This window comes from Malaclemys terrapin, chromosome 5 (genome assembly GCF_027887155.1).
Source record: "Malaclemys terrapin pileata isolate rMalTer1 chromosome 5, rMalTer1.hap1, whole genome shotgun sequence".
In the NCBI taxonomy this organism is placed as follows: Eukaryota; Metazoa; Chordata; order Testudines; family Emydidae; genus Malaclemys; species Malaclemys terrapin.
Window position 1 is genome coordinate 16,092,456 of NC_071509.1, and position 19,409 is coordinate 16,111,864.

Consider the following 19,409-nt stretch of genomic DNA (forward strand, 5'->3'; position numbering starts at 1 on the left):
GTGTGTGTGGCGGGGGGTTGCCTTCCACACAGCAGGTTCGGGGGGACTTAGTTGGGTGAACAGGAATAGGCTATGATGTCACAACTCATTATGTAAACATGGAGAGATGTCCAGTGCAGGTACTCCATAGGGACGGGATACAGGGATGAGATCAAATGAGTTGGTAAAGGATTTAAAGGAGGTATTCTTTAAAGGAGCAGAAACAGGGTGGTGGTGTTCGGGGCTCCTATGACTAGTACGGCAGGGAGCCAACCCCACCCTTTAGATTCCCCCTTAAACCTCTTCCCCCTTAATTGGGGGAGGGTGGTGGGGAAGGGGGATGGAGCTGCAGGTTGGCTGGGGTCCACGATGGGAAAGGGGGGGATGGCTGATGGAAGCCCCCTGGGTGTTTATTGAAATGATTATGGAATTACCTGCACTGTACACTTTTATCTGCCGGGTACTCCCAGATATTTAAGAATAAAGTTGCGGCCTAATTAAACCACATCCAGTGTCTCCTGTCCTTCTTCCAGCATATCTGGACAATGGCGCAATAGCTCTGAATAAACTTAACATTACAAAAACTGTCAAGAAGCACTACCCATGCAAGCAGGACCTGATAGATTACCAAAAAACCTGTTTGTTTGTGTTGCCTTTTTATGGTTTCAGTTTCTCAACAAAAAACTAACATCTGAATGTTGATTTCAAATATAGACCTCTGCAGTGCGTTTCACTGCCAATAATCCACTTGCCCAATGGTATAACTTTATGCTGTAAGGACCTAAACTAATGCTCACTGACTTCTATTGATTAGTGGCACTACCTTAGGACCTAAAAATTGTTACACTTAATTCAAACTATATGCACATATATACACCCCCGCACAACACACATTATGTTATATATAACATTAAAAGAAGTCTGCCTTTAAGCTTTCATGTTTACAACATAGTAAAGACTTAAAATTTCTATTTCTATGGTAGATTTAAAAAAACAAACAAACAAAAAAAAAAACCCCACCAAAACAATTTGCCTAAATTAAACAGGGCTGGCCTTACCATGAGGTGAACTGAGGCAGCCGCCTCAGGTGCCAGACTCTGGGCGGGGGGGGGGGGGGAAAGAAGGGGTGCCACTAGGACCCAGAGTGTAGAAAATTGTGTCTGCTGCTGGTGGATATGTATTCTCTCTGCTCTAGATGCACAGAGATGGTGGAGTGCTGCGCTGGAGGAAGGAGGGCACAAGAGACATAACAGGCAGGCAGGAGAAAAGGTGAGAGGGAATAACAGAAAGCAGCAGGAGCTGCAGGGAGAGAGAGGAGGAGGAGCCTCTTATGAACCTCTCTAGCACCCCCAGGAGCCTGGACTGATTAACACCAGCTTCTCAGGGAGCTTCCTGTTTCCTGCTGCTTCCCTGAACCCACTTGAGGAGAACAGGCAGTCAACTGAAGTAGTAGGAGCCAGTTAGGCCCTTAAGACGCTGATATCTTCCCTCATTCAGGCCCTGCTATCAGCCTGCTTATTTGTCCCCTTCAATTGAGTGTTGAGAGCCACTATAGCTGGCACAGAACAGCAGTCATGAGTGAAAGAAGAAAACACCCCTCTGGGGCAGCATTCAGAAAAAGCAAGAAAGCAAAGGAAGCTTTTCTATCTAAGGAGGAAGGAGCTCTCCTGAGATACATAGACACAAATGTTCCCGGTGAGCCTTCCAGCCCCAGTGAGGATGTGTGTGGTGAGAAGAGGCCTGATTTTCCAGTCAGAGTGCGGGTGACCTGGCAGCTACTGCAGCATCCATATCTCCATCTCAAATGGATGTAACCATGCACATTCCTGAAGAAAAGTGTAGATCAGAGAAGAGTGTGATGGAGGCGCAAGAAACAGCTGCTGCTGAGTTTAGTTCCTTAAGGCTAGATGATACAGGACTATGGACCCACTTGAGCAGTAGCCTGAGGGACTTCCTTTTACTGCATGGACCACAGCATGTGAAAAACTTCATGTTCCCCAAAGACAATGAAAATAGAAGTTTCCATCAAACACATTACTGCCGTGAAATCCCCAATGGTGACAAAGTGGAAAGGCCATGGCTTATGTACTCAAAAACCCAGAATGCTGCATACTGTTTTTGTTGCAAACTCTCCCATCCTAATGTTCGAGCCACACTGGGTTCTACAGAAACAAAGAACTGGAAAAATCTGGCTAGAAATCTGGTATGCCATGAGAAGGCAGCAAATCACCAGAGAGCATTCCATAGGTGGAAAGAGCTTGAGATGAGACTAAGGTTAAAGGCCACCATAGATGATCAGCATCAAGAGAAGATTGCATCAGAGTCTCTTTACTGGCAAAATGTTCTGAAAAGGCTCAGTGCCATTGTGAGACTGCTTACTACCCAAAACCTAGCACTGCGTGGCACTTCATAGAATCATAGAATATCAGAGTTGGAAGGGACCTCAAGAGGTCATCTAGTCCAACCCCCTGCTCAAAGCAGGACCAATTCCCAGCTAAATCATCCCAGCCAGGGCTTTGTCAAGCCGGGCCTTAAAAACCTCCAAGGAAGGAGACTCCACCACCTCCCTAGGTAACGCATTCCAGTGTTTCACCACCCTCCTAGTGAAATAGTTTTTCCTGATATCCAACCTGGACCTCCCCCACTGCAACTTGAGACCATTGCTCCTTGTTCTGTCATCTGCCACCACTGAGAACAGCCGAGCTCCATCCTCTTTGGAACCCCCCTTCAGGTAGTTGAAGGCTGCTATCAAATCCCCCCTCATTCTTCTCTTCTGGAGACTAAACAATCCCAGTTCTCTCAGCCTCTCCTCATAAGTCATGTGCTCCAGACCCCTAATCATTTTTGTTGCCCTCCGCTGGACTCTTTCCAATTTTTCCACATCCTTCTTGTAGTGTGGGGACCAAAACTGGACACAGTATTCCAGATGAGGCCTCACCAATGTCGAATAAAGGGGAACGATCACGTTCCTCGATCTGCTGGCAATGCCCCTACTTATACAGCCCAAAATGCCGTTAGCCTTCTTGGCAACAAGAGCACACTGTTGACTCATATCCAGCTTCATATCCACTGTGACCCCTAGGTCCTTTTCAGCAGAACTGCTACCTAGCCATTCGGTCCCTAGTCTGTAGCAGTGCATGGGATTCTTCCGTCCTAAGTGCAGGACTCTGCACTTGTCCTTGTTGAACCTCATCAGGTTTTTTTCTGCCCAATCCTCTAATTTGTCTAGGTCCCTCTGTATCCGATCCCTACCCTTTAGTGTATCTACCACGCCTCCTAGTTTAGTGTCATCTGCAAACTTGCTGAGAGTGCAGTCCACACCATCCTCCAGATCATTAATAAAGATATTAAACAAAACCGGCCCCAGGACCGACCCTTGGGGCACTCCACTTGAAACCGGCTGCCAACTAGACATGGAGCCATTGATCACTACCCGTTGAGCCCGATGATCTAGCCAGCTTTCTATCCACCTTACAGTCCATTCATCCAGCCCATACTTCTTTAACTTGGTGGCAAGAATACTGTGGGAGACAGTATCAAAAGCTTTGCTAAAGTCAAGAAATAACACATCCACTGCTTTCCCCTCATCCACAGAGCCAGTTATCTCATCATAGAAGGCAATTAGGTTAGTCAGGCACGACTTCCCCTTCGTGAATCCATGCTGACTGTTCCTGATCACTTTCCTCTCCTCTAAATGTTTCATAATTGATTCCTTGAGGACCTGCTCCATGATTTTTCCAGGGACTGAGGTGAGGCTGACTGGCCTGTAGTTCCCCGGATCCTCCTTCTTCCCTTTTTTAAAGATGGGCACTACATTAGCCTTTTTCCAGTCATCTGGGACCTCCCCCGATCGCCATGAGTTTTCAAAAATAATGGCTAATGGCTCTGCAATCTCACCCGCCAACTCCTTTAGCACCCTCGGATGCAGCGCATCCGGCCCCATGGACTTGTGCACGTCCAGTTTTTCTAAATAGTCCCGAACCACTTCTTTCTCCACAGAGGGTTGGTCACCTTCTCCCCATGCTGTACTGCCCAGTGCAGCAATCTGGGAGCTGACCTTGTGCGTGAAGACAGAGGCAAAAAAATCATTGAGTACATTAGCTTTTTCCACATCCTCGGTCACTAGGTTGCCTCCCTCATTCAGTAAGGGGCCCACACTTTCCTTGATTTTCTTCTTGTTGCTAACATACCTGAAGAAACCCTTCTTGTTACTCTTAACATCTCTTGCTAACTGCAACTCCAAGTGTGATTTGGCCTTCCTGATTTCACTCCTGCACGCCTGAGCAATATTTTTATACTCCTCCCTGGTCATTTGTCCAATCTTCCACTCCTTATAAGCCTCTTTTTTGCGTTTAAGATCAGCAAGGATTTCACTGTTTAGCCAAGCTGGTCGCCTGCCATATTTACTATTCTTTCTACACATCGGGATGGTTTGTTCCTGCAACCTCAATAAGGATTCTTTAAAATACAGCCAGCTCTCCTGGACCCCTTTGCCCTTCATGTTATTCTCCCAGGGGATCCTGCCCATCTGTTCCCTGAGGGAGTCAAAGTCTGCTTTTCTGAAGTCCAGGGTCCGTATTCTGCTGCTCTCCTTTCTTCCTTGTGTCAGGATCCTGAACTCGACCATCTCATGGTCACTGCCTCCCAGGTTCCCATCCACTTTTGCTTCCCCTACTAGTTCTTCCCTGTTTGTGAGCAGCAGGTCAAGAAAAGCTTTGCCCCTAGTTGGTTCCTCCAGCACTTGCACCAGGAAATTGTCCCCTACACTTTCCAAAAATTTCCTGGATTGCCTGTGCACCGCTGTATTGCTCTCCCAGCAGATATCAGGGTGATTAAAGTCTCCCATGAGAACCAGGGCCTGTGATCTAGCAACTTCTGCTAGTTGCCAGAAGAAAGCCTCGTCCACCTCATCCCCCTGGTCTGGTGGTCTATAGCAGACTCCAACCACGACATCACCCTTGTTGCTCACACTTCTCAACTTTATCCAGAGACTCTCAGGTTTTTCTGCAGTATCATACCGGAGCTCTGAGCAGTCATACTCCTCTCTTACATACAACGCAACTCCCCCACCTTTTCTGCCCTGCCTGTCCTTCCTGAACAGTTTATATCCATCCATGACTCCAGTCATGTGAGTTATCCCACCAAGTCTCTGTTATTCCAATCACATCATAGTTCCCTGACTGTGCCAGGACTTCCAGTTCTCCCTGCTTGTTTCCCAGGCTTCTTGCATTTGTGTATAGGCACTTAAGATAACTCAACGATTGTCCCTCTTTCTCAGCATGAGACAGGAGTCCTCCCCTGTTGCGCTCTCCTGCTAAAATCAGATCAGCTGTATGTGCCAAACAATGGAAACTTCCTTAAAATTGTGGGGCTGATGGTAGAGTTTGATGCTGTACTCCAGGAGCATCTAAGAAGAGTCACCACCCAAGAAATGTAGACACACCACTACCTTGGAAAAACAATTCAAAATGAGATCATACAGTTACTGGCAACAAAAGTCAAACAGAAGACTCTGGCAGATCTGAAGTCAGCAAGACATTACTCTGTTATTCTGGACTGCACGCCTGACATCAGCCATATGGAACAAATGATTTTCATGGTGTGTTTTGTAACAACAACAGAACCTAGTGAAAATGTCCCTGCAGTGGTGACTGTCAGAGAGCATTTTCTAGAATTTATTGACATTGATGATACTACAGGAGCTGGTATGACAAATGTGCATCTTAAAAAGCTGGAAGATACAGGAATTGTGATAGCTGACATGAGAGGTCAGGGCTACTATAATGGTGCCAACATAAGAAGAAAGAACAGAGGAGTGCAGACATGGATCCGAGAGTTAAACCTCGAGCTTTTTTTGTCCCATATAGTTCTCATTCATTGAACTTGGTGGGCAGCGATGCAGCATCAGTTTCCAGTGAGGCTGCTGAATTTTTAAATGTAATTCAAAGTATTTATGTATTTTTCTCTGCATCAATTCATCGATGGCAAATTTTGAAGCAACATCTGGGAACATCCTCTCTGACACTGAAACCACTGAGTGCCACACGATGGGAAAGTTGAGTAGAGGCGATAAAGCCTATCAAACACCAAATTGGAAAGATAGATGGTGCCATAGTTGCCATTATGGAGGATAATGCTATGTCAGGAACTGTTTGTGGGAGAACAGTGGCAGAGGGAAATGGAATCATCAGAAACATACATAACTTCAAATTTCTGTGTGGCTTAGTGTTGTGGCACGACATACTGTTTGAAATAAATGTGGATAGCAAGACACTCCAAGATGTTGACCTTGATATATCTGGAGCAATGGAACAACTGGACAAAGCAAAGTCATACCTACAGTCTTATGGGTCAGATGAGGGATCAACTCCAAAGGCTGTTCCAGAATATATGTGCACAAATAAGATGACCACCCTCTTTCCAAATGCTTTTGTTGCTCTGCACATACTTTAATGCTTCCTGTAACAGTTGCCAGTGGAGAACCTGCCTTCTCCAAGCTGAAGTTAATAAAAACACATCTACGCTCCACAATGACACAGGAGAGGCTGGTCCTTGCAACCATCTCAATAGAGCATGAGCTGGCCCAGACTGTGGACCTTCAGCAAGAAGCAGTTCAAACCTTTGCAACCAAGAAGGAACAAAAAGCACCACTTTGATTATTCAAACAGATAAAAAAATCCAGTGTTTACTACGTAGACAAGAAAAGTTACATTCGCTGTTCAAGCGTTTGAAAGTGTTACTTAAAATTTTTGAACAAGGCATTTAAAGTTGTTAGTTCTCCTTTATTGGGGTAGGTAGCAGAACAGTACCATGAGAGGAGTAGAAAGGGAAGGAGGCAGAATTGAAACCTTTCGAAGTTTTGGGCCATGGGGGTATGGAGGCATCATTTGAGCTCCCCGCCTCAGGTGCCAAAATGTTGTGGGCCGGCACTGAAATTAAACCACTGCTTCAATCCCAGAAATAATTGACAGTCCATGCAACTGCTTTATCACTGTAGTCAATCTTAGATCACAGTCTCTTAGTACACTTTTACCTTAGTACACTTTCTCTAGTGTTTAAAATAAAAAAAGCCCTCAGTTTTTAAGGAAACTTCTTTTCAGACTACATAGTTTGTATGCATGGATTCACTTGTGTTTTCTATTAATAAATCTAGAATTATTTAACATTTAAACTCAGTCTATTAGAAATGCAAGCTGGATTGAAACCATCTTCACTGGAAGATTCATTATGCCATGAATGTCACTGACAATAACATATCAACACAGTAAGCATGGTCTTAAAAAAATAAAATAAATAAAAAAATAAGCAGAGATGCAGAAAAGAGAAATCATCATCATAATCACAAGCATTTTTGAAGCACAAGTGATCCATCGCTAGTATGGTATTGAAAGGAGCAGTGAGATGCTTGCTGATAACCAACTACATTACAGACTCTAAGCTGTCTGCAAGGTTGATATCTTGCTTCTTGGGCAAGGCAGCAATTTTAAGAGTTTTAACTTTTTACACTGGCAGTCTGCCCTGGTGCACAGTGTTTCACAAGATCTTCAATGTTAGCACATGCAAATGTGACTGCGGCTGGAATATAGGGGTCACTTGCTGTTGGGATGCACCACATAACTAGGGTGACCAGATGTCCCAATTTTATAGGGACAGTCCTGATATTTGGGGCTTTTTTTTTTTTTTTTTAACATGAGCTCCTATTACCCCTCACCCCCGTCCCGTTTTTTCACACTTGCTATCTGGTCACCCCACACATAACACCTGATCGGACTAGATTTACTAAACTTACTTATAACTGTTAAAAATCTTTCATTAGGGGCCTGATCAAAAGCCCAATGAAGTTAATTTAAAGGCTCCCATGAACTTCAGTGGGCTCTGGATCAGATCCAAGGTGAAAATTCACCCAGCAATATAGACAGAGGTCATGGAAGATCCCCAATATAGCAAAATCAGAGGTTCCACTTTGGTCCAGATATGGATACTGACTCCAAGCCCTCCCTGTGGGTTGGAGGGTGGTTTCCAACCCCCTAAGCTATTTTCTCACCCTTAAGGTGCCAAAGGGCTCATTTCCCCTTGAGGGACTGACATAAAACTTTTAAATATGTCAGGTTTCAAAATAAATCCACTCTTCCTGCTCCATTTTTAAAAACCATTATGCTTTCTTTGCTAATTTCTAAAGTATTTATGGCTCGAAGAAGGGTCAGCTACCACTCAGCTCATATTCTTCTAGTTTCTAATCCTGCAGTAAAATTATACTACAGTATCTGTGATATCAAAGTAAACAACAATGATGTTATAAATGCAAGATTATGGCTTCAATGTAGAATCAAAGCGAAGAAGCTGGCGGTGGAGTAAAATGCTTTTATTCATACACGAATATAAGATAAAGAGCAAATCAAAGAAAAATCCTTTATCAGGTCCTCAAGGAATCCATCGCAAAGCACTTGGAGGAGAGGAAGGTGATCAGGAACAGTCAACATGGATTCATCAAGGGCAAGTCATGCCTGACCAACCTGATTGCCTTCTATGATGAGATAACTGGCTCTGTGGATATGGGGAGAGCGGTGGACATGATATACCTTGACTTTAGGAAAGCTTGTGATACGGTCTCCCATAGTATTCTTGCCAGCAAGTTAAAGAAGTATGAATTGGATGAATGGACTATAAGGTGGATAGAAAGCTGGCTAGATGGTCGGGCTCAATGGGTAGTGATCAATGGCTCACTGTCTAATTGGCAGCCAGTATCAAGCGGGGTGCCCCAGGGGTCAGTCCTGGGGCTGGTTTTGTTCAACATCTTTATTAATGATCTGGATGATGGGGCGGATTGCACCCTCTGCAAGTTCATGGATGGCACTGGGGGGGGGGGGGAAGAAGGGGGGAAAGATACCATAGAGGGTAGGGATAGGGTCCAGAGTGACCTAGACAAATTGGAGGATTGGCCCAAAAGAAATCTGATGAGGTTCAACAAGGACAACTGCAGAGTCCTGCACTTAGGACGGAAGAATCCCATGCACTGCTACAGGCGGGGGACTGACTGGCTAAGCAGCAGTTCTGCAGAAAAGGACCTGGTGAGTACAGTGGATGAGAAGCTGGATATGAATAAACAGTGTGCTCTTGTTGCCAAGAAGGCTAACGGCATATTGGGCTGCATTAGTAGGAGCACTGCCAGGAGATCGAAGGAAGTGATCATTCCCTTCTATTCAGCATTGGTGAGGCCACATCTAGAGTATTGGTCCAGCTTTGGGCTCTCCACTACAGAAGGGATGTGGACAAAATTGGAGTGAGTCCAGCGGAGGGCAACGAAAATGATCAGGGTGGTGGGGGACATGACTTATGAGAGGCTGAGGGAACTGGGCTTATTTAGTCTGCAGAAGAGAAGAGTGAGGGGGGATTTGATAGCTGCCTTTAAACTATCTGAAGGTGGGTTCCAAAGAGGATGCAGCTAGGCTGTTCTCAGTGGTGGCAGATGACAGAACAAGGAGCAACAGTCTCAAGTTGCAGTGGGGGACGTCTAGGTTGGATATTAGGAAAAACTATTTCATTAGGAGGGTGGTGAAGCACTGGAATGGGTTACCTAGGGAGGTGGTGGAATCTCCATCCTTAAAGGTTTTTAAGGCCCGGCTTGACAAAGCCCTGGCTGGGATGATTTAGTTGGAGTTGGTCCTGCTTTGAGCAGGGGGTTGAACGAGATGACCTCCTGAGGTCTCCGCCAAACCTAATCTTCTATGATTCTATGACACAGTAGAATAATACTAGCAACATCTAGTTTTGTATTGTATATTGTTTAAATGTTTGCTCCACTATGAAAGCTCTCCTTTGAGATAATTTTAGCTCAACTCATAAGAAATGTTTTTTTTTTTAATTTCTACCTTGAAAACAATCATTACATATTTCTGAGTCCTATAAAAAATGGAATTCAACTGAATGTTAACCTTTTAAACTTCTTGAGCTTTTAAATTAAACCAAAAATAGGAAATGTAACATTTTGGTAAGTGACTTTATTTTGTGCTTTTGACTGGAGCAGTGAGATGCAACAGTTGCTTTCAGCAAGATTTTGATGCTTGAATTGTATGCTATTTGATATAATAAAAGTCTCCTTTCCAAGGGAGCATGCAACTCTTATTAACTTTACTGAGAATTATGTACATACATTATAAGGAAAACCAGAGGTGATTTGGTTATTTGATTTTCAGCATAGCAGTCCAGTGAGTCAAAAAATCCAATATCTAGTAGCCTATCTACTGATAATGCATAGTTAAAAGAAAGTGAAGAAGTGTATGCAGTTTGAACTGAATCCTGAACCTCAGTCCAGAATATAAACTTTGTTTGTAAAATGTGATAAATCAGTCCTTACTGCTGCCCTCCCACCTTCCTTTCTGTGACCTGAAAATTTGTGGGGATGACTTAATTTCCATCTCTTTTTGCTTGGCCTAGATTGTTTTTCTAGTTTCATATCTCACATGCTCTGAGGGCTTCCCTTTGGCACTACAAAAAGCACCCTGAGCTGTAGACTGTAACACACTGATTGGGAAGCCCAAGAACAGTAAAAAAGTTGAACTCAGGGAGTTCTAGGCATCACAAAAGCACAAGGGATCGGCTTGACTCTGTAATTCTTTTAACGGGTGCACAAGACAAATCGTGAAAGTGGCTGGTAACAGAGAACTCAGAGATGTCATGTATGCCAGAAAAGGGATATTAATGGCAAACAGAACTGAACTGGAAGGGGGATCTTGGAACTGGGAGAGAAGGGACAGGTTGCAGGTCTACAGAACAGGTCGGACGGAGGGTGTACTGCAACTGTGAAGGAAAGGGATATTGCATGAGCCTGGAGTATAAGAATGTGAGCAATGTAGCCTTCTGTGTGGTAGAAGAGAGGGGAGAAAGGGGAAGCTCAGAGATTCAGGTAATGTTTTGAAAGAATCTTTGGATGCTTGGATATTTGGATAACCAAACCCAAAGTATTTTAAGTTAACGCACCACAAATTATATTCAGGGAAATCACCTACTCCAGGGATGGAGAAAACCTGGCAGTTTAATGGAGATTGCGGTCGAATACAGGTGGAGCAGTGTTATATTTTGTACCTTTGGGAACACTTTGGGATGGTTTCATTAGCGCAGAGACCACCTAAAAGGCATATTTCGCTGCATAAAGAAATTAGACAATTATTTACTGGGAATAAGAGCAATAAAAGTTCTGTAACAGATTTGTTTAATGAGCAATAGCTTAAAATCATTTTTACATCTGAGTGTGACTGAACGGAGCCTCCCTAATTGGATGCAAGGACTCTAGGTCCCAATTATCACACATTCCATATTACTTGGTTTGAATAAAACACTGCCTTTGGCAAAAACATGCTGCTTAACTCCACACAGTCATTGTTTAGACAAGACTTTGTTCTCTGTACAGGTGAGAAAACTCAACATTTGCAATAACATGCAACTCCAAAATCAATGTTTAAACATGCTGACTGACGGTCTTCCCAGCAGCAGTGATCCATGATGGTTAGTGAACATAGGGTAAAAAACTGAAACAGAAAATTCCAGTTTGCTGTTCTGCCATATATATATATATATATATATCTTAACAATCTCTGAACAAACGTAATGAGTTTTCCAACCCCACATTGCAGCTGTGCTTTAAAAAAAGCCTTGGGACACGGTCAGTAAATGTGGCATATTTTTCAGGAGGTGTGAAGCCTCCACTACTTCACAATCCTACCTGTCCTCTCAGGGCCGCCTACAGCAATTCCAGGCCCCAGGGGCAGGGCCATCCCTAGGACGGTGTGAGGCCCGGGGCAGAACTGACATATCGGTCACTTCTGGGACCGACCACGCTGGCCGATCGCGCACCCTGCAGGGCCCAGAGAGTTTGCCCCGATTCGCCGCACCCTGGGACGGCTCTGCCCAGGGCAGAACAGCCAATGGGCCCCCTAGAAAGGCCTGACATTTGGGCGGTGCTGCGCCTGCGCTGGCTGGTGCCCAGCGAGCTGCTGCCAGCTGCGCTGCTGGGCACACCCTTCTGGCACGGCCAGGCCTTCCACATGGCCGCCCAGCTGCCTTCGCTGCCGCCAGTACCACCCCGCACGCGCCTAGGAGTCTTGCAGCCCACCCGGGCGATTTAAAAAGGCCCGGGACTCCCAGCCGCTGCCGCGATAGCAGCAGCTGCGAGTCCCGAGTCCTTTTAAATCACCCGGGTCCCTCAGCAATTGTCCCCTTTGTCCCCATCCCATTCCCCTCTCCCCAGTTGGCAGCCCTGTGTCCTCCAAAGTAGCAACCATGGGGGTTTGTGGGCCAGTGTTTTGAACATGAGAGTTTTGAAGTATCAGGAACACAGAGTTCTAATACCAGCTCATACACTTGTGGTCTTGAACTAGGCACTTAAACTAAAGTACAGAAGTTATCTGTAAAATGGGAATGATAATACCCACAACCTCATACCGGTGTTGTGAGGATTACTTAGATTATGTAAAGTGACCTGTCCAAGAGAAGCACTATAGAAGAACTATTTTCAATCATTATAGTTGAAAACTACTAGATTTGAAACTTTTTTCTGGTTTGAGAGGTTTTTCCTATATTAGTGTATGGGGAATAACAGGAGAATGGGTAAAGTCTGGTAATGTTTGCCCATTGTTTATTATTAACATCCCACTTTCCCCACCTACAGACTGCCCTCCAATCCTGTTGCTTCTCCCTATCTGCTCTAAAATCTTCCCCTCATACTGTTACACCTCTGATCTTCACCCTGCTTTCATAGCAGACCCTTATATCTTTCAAAAAAAACAAGTAATATATGAAACAGAAATTCTGTTTTTATTTAGAAAAATGCTTTTTTTGAGATCAGTAAATTACTCCCTTTTCCCTGGGTTTCTATTATCTCTCCCTCTTCCTTCCTTTCCTCCATACCCTAAAATGGTCTTCTTTAGCATCAGGGTACGGTAGATGTGAAAAAAAATACATAATTTGAACAACAGAATAATTTAGAGGCGCGAAGTGACAGTTGTTAGTATGGCCAGAAATCTGAATTTAAAGCGTGAAACTATTATTGAACTGTTCAGCAAATCACCTTGTAATTTTCTTAATTTTAAGACTGTTTTTTTTAAAAAATGGAAATACTGAAATATTGTGTTACATTTAAGATATAAACTTCATAGGCAACATTAACTCCATCCTAATATTGTGCTGTGTGAGAATTTAGATTTTAAACATTGTGAGAGAAATATTTTTTGTTTGTAAAGCATCATGCACAAATACAGTGCAATGTAAATAATAATATGGATACTTAAGAGCACAATTCTGAGAGGTGCTGAGCTCCCTCTTGTCCCACTGAAGACAATGGAAATAAAGGATGCTCCACACCATGCAGTACTGGGCTCTTAATAAGTGACACAATTAATTTCAGTGTTCCTATGGAGCTTCAAATTGGGATTTGTTACATAAATTCATTCTGTGATCCTGAGTACTAGAAAACCCAAAATGTGAACTTTGACCTTTCCATCAGAGGTCACTAAAGGTCAAGAGTCTTCATCAGATTTCAGTCACCGAAGTGCTTTTCAAGCTATAATTTGAAACAAGTGCCCCTTTCAGCTACGATTTTGAACTTCTGAATGCTCATTCCATCTGGACCACGGATTAGAACAAATACATTCGATATTTCTCTGAAAGGTCATCAGTCCAACAATTTATACAAATTATATTAATTTCTTCTGTGAGGTGTTTTTGTTGGGTAGGAGACTTCCAATTTGGAGAAATTAAGGGCATTATAAGTCAATGATTCTATTGATTGGATTTTAGTTAAGAAATCACTTGAAGGTACGAGGGCTGCAAGTGCCAACATAAACAACCACGTCCACCTGAAGGGTGGACTGCTGTTATCTAGAAAAAAAAAATCAATCTAAGGCATATTTATGTTCTCTGCCCATCACATCTCCTCCTAGCTCCTTATCAATTGGATTCAGCTATTACTCATATTAACCTCCTATGAAGATGGCTTGAGGTAGGGCACAAAAATGAGGAGCTTAGAACAACTTTTTAAGGACAATTTAAAATAAATGTAAAGCAATATGCATTTCAGTGTGTTTTAAATATGGATGTACATAAAAACAGAAAACCCCCAAACTTGGTCAGGTTAAAATATATATATTAAATATTTATGATGTTTTTTTATTCTTCTGCATTTCTCAAATTATCCAAAGAAGACAGAATGGTAAATCTCACATTTGTTTCTAGTAGTTTCCAGTCAATTACACTTTTAGGTTCTCATGTACTTGCACAGTGTTGAAATGTCTGAATTGAAAACACTACCTAGAAATATTTATTTGTTTCAATGGGAATTAAAAAGAATCATGACTTCATTTTTATTTGCCTTAGGTTTTTGTAAAATGTGATTATTGTTGCAAAACCAAAGCTTATTACAAAATCTAAATTCTGGGACATATTTAAGTTGATATTGTCCCTTAAATTACCAAGAGGAGACATTTCTTCCAAAACATTATTGATTCTCCATAAGGGGAGGGAGGGAGAGGGGGAGAGGGAGAGAGTGTACTAAGGGCCTAATGCAATGACCACTCAATTAAATAGAAAAACTCCCATGGACTTTAATGGGCATTGGTCAGGACTAAAAATTCACCAGCTCGGACCCTTAACTTATAATTTATAATCTTTTATTAAAAGATAGCTCCTCCAGAAGCATGATTTTTTTTAAAGTGGCTTCTACTCTGTGGGAAATCAACTGCGTATTGAAGAAAGGATATTCAGAAAAGTGAAATGTGGTCTACTTTTTAGAGTGAGGAATTTATTTCTCTTTCTTCTCTCCATATTAAGATTACTTTATATCTCAAAATAAATAAAAATCAAATCAATCAATGGGAACTGAGTCAGAGAAACTAAGATAACATTGATAGTGCAGGAAAACAATATTTAAGATAATTCCTGATAATGGTTCTGACAACAGTGGACTATGGTACAATGACTTTTAAAAGCAAGACAGGAAGTCCAAGAATCCACAACAGAGATATCCACAGAGGAACTATTTATGCAATTGAGGAGTATGCAGCCATTCCTCTGTTGAACATTTCCATAAGAAAAAAAAGAAAAGAACATTTCCCTTAAACATGATAAGAATGAGGAATACAAGTCTGCACTGTTGATAAGACACAAAAAATTCTTTAGACTTCTCTATATAGTAGCAAAACAGCTAGTACCACTATGTTTAAGGATATCATCAAGCTTTCCTTTATAAATTCTAATTTTCAAGAGTTTAAAACAACAAAAATCATTTTTTGGATAGAAATCTGATTGCTAAAGAAATAATGAGCACAACGGTTGGTTGATTTGATTATATCAGAAAGGCACTGCATAAAATAGGAGTCATTCACTTAATAACTGAAAGGAAACAATTATTGTTTGTACTTTCAAGAGTTCTCTTTAATATACAGCCACCTGAGGAAGGATTAGGTCTTTCTGACATATAAAAGTTCTCACCTTTTAAAGGTTTATCAGTGCTATATTTTGTAGAGTAAAGTTAATTGTTCAGTTACGGTTTCAGTTTCTAACATTTGAAAAAAGAGCCATTAACTGTCACATAATATTACAATTATTAGACAGGGACAAGACCAATAATAAATTTGCAGAAGAGCAAGAACACTAGCTCAATTCAATACACAGACTGAATCCCTAACATTTGGGACATATTCAGCCACATATCGCTCCATCTGCATCAGGAAGCAGAGCTCACTGCAGCGGATGCAGAAACACTTGCTTAGCTGCGCAGACCTGGACTGTCCATCGAGTTAGCGTGTGAGCCTGCACTAGCCTGCCATTACACCTCCTTCTGACCTTCAGGGGGTAAGGAAGGAAGATATCCTTGTGGGGTGAATCCCTGTTTCCTCATCTAGTTCTCCTCTGCTCCCATGCTCATTGTATACGGTACCGATTTTTGATAGCTGGAAGACAAGTTTTCCTTAGTTCCCAAGTTGGCAATATTGGACATCTAAGGCCCTGGTCTGTTAGTGAGTAGCAAGAGTAGCAGGGTTTATCCCCATCCTCTTGCTACTGAAATAGATGAGTGAGGTGCTTCCTCCCCTAGAAAATGCCAGGGAGCTTGGGTGGGGAGCAGGCCTTACCATGACACCAGTCCCCCAAGAAGGAATACAGGCATACAAGACAGGTGATGGCCCTAGATAATGGTCTCTTAATAAACCTGGAAAGCCTCCCCTCCCCTCCCCAGGCTGTTTCACGGGTTCTTGAACTTTCGGGGGAGGCCAGTTAAGTGGCTGATAGGAATGTCTGAATTGGAATAGCAGCTTATTCACCCAACCCCAATACTAATGAACCTTTGGCTAAAATTTGTTTCAGCAATTATTTACTGCAGTGTAAATGCTCAGTGCATGAGGCACCCACCCAAAGCTTGAGGAGACCTATGGCTGAGAGGGGAATCTTTATTGCTTTGTAAGTTCTCCGTTTATATGCTAGAATACTAGTCCTTACAATATACATACTGTTTCTCAGTTACTGTAATTCTTTCTCTGAATGAAATTCTACTACATGTAGTGGATGGACACAAGGCCAATGTCCCATCTAAGACACCGTGCCCAGGGCTATATTTCTCGGTGTTTGAATAAAGGTATTTTTCTCTCCGTTTCCCCTCTATATGAAGTTTGCCTAATTCCTGACCAATTTGGGTATCTTTTCAATTGTTAACCAAAATAGTGTAGCTTACATGTTCTCCTGTAACTGTAAAAACACTTATATTATACTTGCCAACCAGGAGTGTGATTGAAATGTTTTACCTTTTCATGAATTTCTTGTGTGGACTGAGCATCACAAAATGCCACTGTGGCTACATCCTTCAGAATAGGCATTTCTACTGTACAATCCCTGCCATCCAGCAAAGCTACCAAAGGGCGTGGGTGCATGGGCCCATTCATGATCGGAGGTCGAATGCCTACAATGAAATAGAGAAACAGGATTATTTATAAATCAAGAAAATGCAATTTTAAAAAACAAATGAAAGTTAACCTCTATATTTGTATGATGGCAAATAAAGATTTCAAGAGATAAAAGCCATTAAATCAGGAACTGACTTATTCTCAGCAGCAAACAATAAAATAAAGAAAGCAAGAAAATGCTGGAAAGCAGCCACTTGATAGGTTTGCGTGGCTACATTCTGAGGCCATCTAGTAAAAGTACTAGAGCAGCCTCAAAATCCTCGGCCCTGAACTGCAAAAGACTGAAAACAACAAGGAAAAAGTACAGTCATTTGCTAAAGACAGGCCCTCGCTACACTACTGAGTAGTATCTGTACAAATCTTGGGTTAGGTGTCACGCTGACAGATTTCACAACTTTGCAATCTTGAAATAGCATGACAAAAATATTCTGCAAGCCTGTGACAGTGGATCTGATAGAATAACGTAACATGCATTCAGTTCACTGAGCATTCAGTTTATGTTTACAGATAATGATTTGCCGAGACTGAAATCACACTGAGAAATGATTAATTCAATCCTGTGTGATTTGCTGAAGATCCAATGTAAAAATTCATAATGCTGACCTAAAGAGTTCTTTTTTAAAATTTATGAATTTCCTAAAATTCTGCACGATTTGTCAAAATAAATGCATCAGTACATGTTTTTTTTCCCCTAAAACAAAACCAATAGCAGCACTTATGAACAACGGTATGATAACCAAGAAATATACATATTGAGGGGTGGGGGAACGAATGAGTTAAGGATGCAGGCTTCATTTTCAAGATTCCAAGACGCTAGAAACAAAAAACAATATTTAAGAAACATCATGAAAACACTTTGCAAATCTTTTTAATGGCATAGAAATTATAAGTATGCAAACCCAAACATTGAATCTATCTCCCCTTGTAAGTATTCTCACACTTCTTATCAAACTGTCTGTACTGGGCTAGCTTGATTATCACTTCAAAAGTTTTTTTCTCTCACTTAATTGGCCTCTCAGAGTTGGTAAGACAACTCCCACGTGTTCATGCTCTCTGTATGTGTGTATATATATCTCCTCAATATATGTTCCATTCTATATGCATCCAAAGAAGTGGGCTGTAGCCCACGAAAGCTTATGCTCTAATAAATCGGTCTAAGGTGCCACAAGTACTCCTGTTCTAATTGAGGAAAGATTCCTGTAACCTTCAATAATATTAAACCATTACATTTATAGGAAAATGACTCTCTCCAAGAGACAAGGAAAAATGAATCCCAGAGGTAGGGAATACTGTAATCTTTTCCCCAACAGTACATAATACGGTTTGAACTACTGCAAGAGAAGCAGTCTTGAAATTCCTCATGTATCCATTATAATTTCTATACATTTGTTGTAGTATGAATTTTATATGCTTTGCATTCACTAAACAATTGCTCTCTTGCACTAGTTTTAAGACTGATGGGGGGATGAGGATCCCTGCCCCCTCCACGTCTGCACAGGTTACTTGCTTCATGGGGCAGAGTGTGGGGGGCTCAGCAGCCTCTGTGGGACTGCTATTCTGTCTACTGTACAGGTGGGTGGAGAACAGGGGGAGTCCTGGCTATCCCGTGGAAAGGTGCTGGCCAAAAGAACCGAGTTGCTGTGGAGGGGGATCTACCACTGGCCCATACCAATAGTGGATTACTTCCCCACTAGTGCTGAAGTGCCGAATGGGAGTGGGGGAAACCAGTCAACAAATGGTGACTCAAAAATCACAATTCATTCTCTGGTCTGTTCCTGGGGCAGTGCAGCTACTTGTTGCCCCTTACTCGGCAGCGTGTAAATATACAGTCTAGTCCTACAGTATGATTTCATATTTAAGCCATTTACTTGCTCAAAGAGTTTTACCTTTTTTTCTTCAAAGTATTAAAGTCAGCAAAATTTAAATCCACTTAATACTCTTTCCAATTATTCCTATATTCATGCTTTTTTAGATGGCACGAAAACCCTTGAGAGGCATCTAGAAAGAACTCTTGGCTTCAATTTAAATATTACTAGATACTTTTGTCCTCTTTTCAAAAGCAAACAGCAGCAGGATCTCTCAACCTTAGAGCAGGAGGGCAATGGATTTTTACAAACCCCTTCATATCTGGTCACCACCTAAATCTGTTTGGTCCCATTGCCTTCCCAACAGACTGGTCATGCCAATGGAGTTGTATGATTATATGGCCGTCCAACATCTTGACAGATGAAAGGAGGTGCGACAAAGTTGCTCTGATAGTGGTGCTTAGCAATGGAGTAGGAAAAGAAAATGGAGTAGCACTGTGTTATTCACAGAATAGGAGAGATGGCAAGGCATCCACCAGCAGTGGCGCTCTGTGGATGAGATGTTAATGAAAACCCTTCTCTCAAGAAAGGACCAAGCATATCAATTTTCATTATTGATTACAGTGGGTCTCCTCCTTGGTAAGACAGCAGGGTTCTATTTAGTGATATTTCTGGCAAA

General features: G+C 42.3%; 1 protein-coding gene across 12 annotated transcripts in view; it reads right to left on the reverse strand.

Moving 5' to 3' along the window:
* CTBP1 (C-terminal binding protein 1) overlaps positions 1 to 19,409 on the reverse strand; it is a 417,525-nt gene that overhangs the window by 36,206 nt on the left and 361,910 nt on the right. For all 12 annotated transcript variants that reach the window (XM_054029794.1, XM_054029795.1, XM_054029801.1 and 9 more), the window contains one exon: positions 16,767 to 16,921. In XM_054029794.1, the coding sequence (XP_053885769.1) occupies positions 16,767 to 16,921 (155 nt within the window). The remainder of the gene's footprint in view (positions 1 to 16,766; positions 16,922 to 19,409) is intronic.